The sequence below is a fragment of the Pyxicephalus adspersus genome, chromosome 4 (genome assembly GCF_032062135.1).
Source record: "Pyxicephalus adspersus chromosome 4, UCB_Pads_2.0, whole genome shotgun sequence".
NCBI classification, from domain to species: Eukaryota; Metazoa; Chordata; class Amphibia; order Anura; family Pyxicephalidae; genus Pyxicephalus; species Pyxicephalus adspersus.
Window position 1 is genome coordinate 4507031 of NC_092861.1, and position 2306 is coordinate 4509336.

At 44.8% G+C, this 2306-nt stretch overlaps 1 protein-coding gene across 1 annotated transcript in view; it reads left to right on the forward strand.

Moving 5' to 3' along the window:
• The window catches only part of CCDC25 (coiled-coil domain containing 25), a gene marked incomplete in the record, with an annotated part of 12095 nt that overhangs the window by 3056 nt on the left and 6733 nt on the right, over positions 1-2306 (forward strand). Inside the window, 3 exon segments of the mRNA XM_072407252.1 lie at positions 177-228; positions 336-411; positions 1760-1863. Coding sequence (XP_072263353.1) covers positions 177-228; positions 336-411; positions 1760-1863 — 232 coding nt within the window.

The window sequence follows — 2306 nt, forward strand, 5'->3', positions numbered from 1 at the left end:
AGAACAGGAGTGCCTAGGTACAGGAAGTCACATGATATACAGCTATGAGGGTACAGGAGTGCCTAGGTACAGGAAGTCACATGATATACAGCTATGAGGGTACAGGAAGTCACATGATATACCATGCTGTCCCATGTTGCCCCCCCACACTGATGATTTCTCTCCTCTCCTTGCAGGTTCCATGTAGACAAACTCTCCTCTGCTCACGTTTACCTCCGGCTACAAAAGGTAAGGCCGGCCACATACAATATTACAGCTGGCAAGCACGGCCTTGACCAATCCCATTCAGGCTGCCAAACATTCCGGCACCTTTCAGAAATGTTTTTCTATTCCAGGGGCAGACCATAGACGACATTCCTAAAGACGTCCTGACGGACTGCGCACAGTTAGTGAAAGCCAAAAGCATCCAAGGTATGAGAGACATGTGTACATCATTTACCCTGCCAGGAATGCAGCGTCCATGTGACCCTTACTTGTGTACATCCATACAAAGTTATCTTCCTCCTGCAAACTTCTAATATCCCCACCCTGCTTGTAATGGAATTGAACAAAGGCAGTCATGTCTGATCTCCGTTACTGACTCCATATAGAATACCAAGTGGTAAAGCAAAGCTAAAGTTCTTTTTTTAAAAATCCTCAGCAGTGTTCTCCCCAGGCTGGGCGTACCACCCGACAATCTTCAGTAACCTTTCCCCACCTGGCTGGCATTGGCTTTGGTTGTTAGAATGCCCAGCAATCCCTAATTCCCTTGCACATGCCAGGAATGAATGAGAGGGAACATCACCCTGGCCCAGCCAATCAAAATGATCAAAGATTCACTACAAAAACAGAAGAGCCATGACGATGCAAGGGAGCAGGGACAGGTGGGTGATACATAAAGCAACCCTACAATACCCATCTATCATACAGACCATTAGGTAATGCCCGAGGTCCTCCTGGCACTGTTCCAACCATCTGATGCCCGCTCCGGGGGTTTGCCTATAATCAGTCACAAGCCAACAACAATATATGAAGCCTCTGCCTACCTCCATGATTGCCCCCGGAAGATGGAGTCTCTGCACTTTGGAATACACAGTTATTTGCATGCCACTGGAACTCCGAGGGTAACTTTATTATTCAGGTAGGCAGATGCTTTGCTTAGAAGAGGCATGACTGAACCCTGGGGTGGGCATGGTATTTGTGCAGCTGATTGGGGTGGTTCAATTCTATGCACGGCCATGTTTTACTTTGTATGCGCACATTGATAAAGGGTACGTATGTGCCCCTATATCCCTAATGGGACTTTAAATGTTTTTACATACACAGTGCCAGCTGTTTGTAGTGATATTTAGTCTGCAGCGCTGCATAATATGTTGGTGCTATAAACAGTTTATTATCTATAATATTAATTTGATGGTGGATAGAGTAAGAGCGGCATGGATCTTTGGGTAACAAGGATGGTGCCCGCCATAGAAACAGTGCGAAAGTGATTGGACAGTAAGTGAGTGTGTTATTCGGGTAGAAATAAGGAAAATGAATGCAGCCACCATGTCTAAGAAGCAGCAATATGGAACATTACATCAGTAGGAAGCTATAGGAGGTCGGCAGCCCTATATTGTGACCCAACTCTTCACTAAATTCCCAATAACAGCCAGGTGGTGGGTGAAATGTGCTGGGTGGTGCGCCCGGCTAAAAGAGTCTGGGGAGAACACATTTTATATTTAAGTCTACATAAGCTTTAGGTCAGAATTTGTTTGCTGACCGGTTTTTCTATCGCAAGGCTGCAAGATGAATAACATCAATGTTGTGTACACGCCGTGGGCTAATTTAAAGAAAACCGGAGACATGGACGTCGGCCAGATCGGCTTTTACCGCCAGAAAGAGGTAAGGATGATTGATGTGTTTGTTTATTCACTGAAGCAAAACGTTCCAAGCCATTTCCTGTGTACACGGTGCCATAGTCCCTCGTTATTGGCAGGACCCACTGCTAATACACAGCTGGCAATGTTATGAAATCTTACTTAATACTGCCACACATACACACAGATTGTGCTGGCACAGAACCAATATTCAGACTAAAAACAAGGATTTATTACATGTAAGGTGTTTTACTTTATTCTGGTCCCTCCAGTCCTCTGGTGTGCACAGCTCTGCAACACAGCCTTGTCTGGCAGAAGAAATGATTGTTCACTAACATTTACAAGTCTCTTTTCCTCCTCAACCTGTGATTGGTCAGTGAGAGGAAAAAGAGAATTATTTATACTACATCTTTGTGTCTTTTATATCTGTCTGAGGATCAGCTTCCATTCTAATTCTCCAGATTTTCA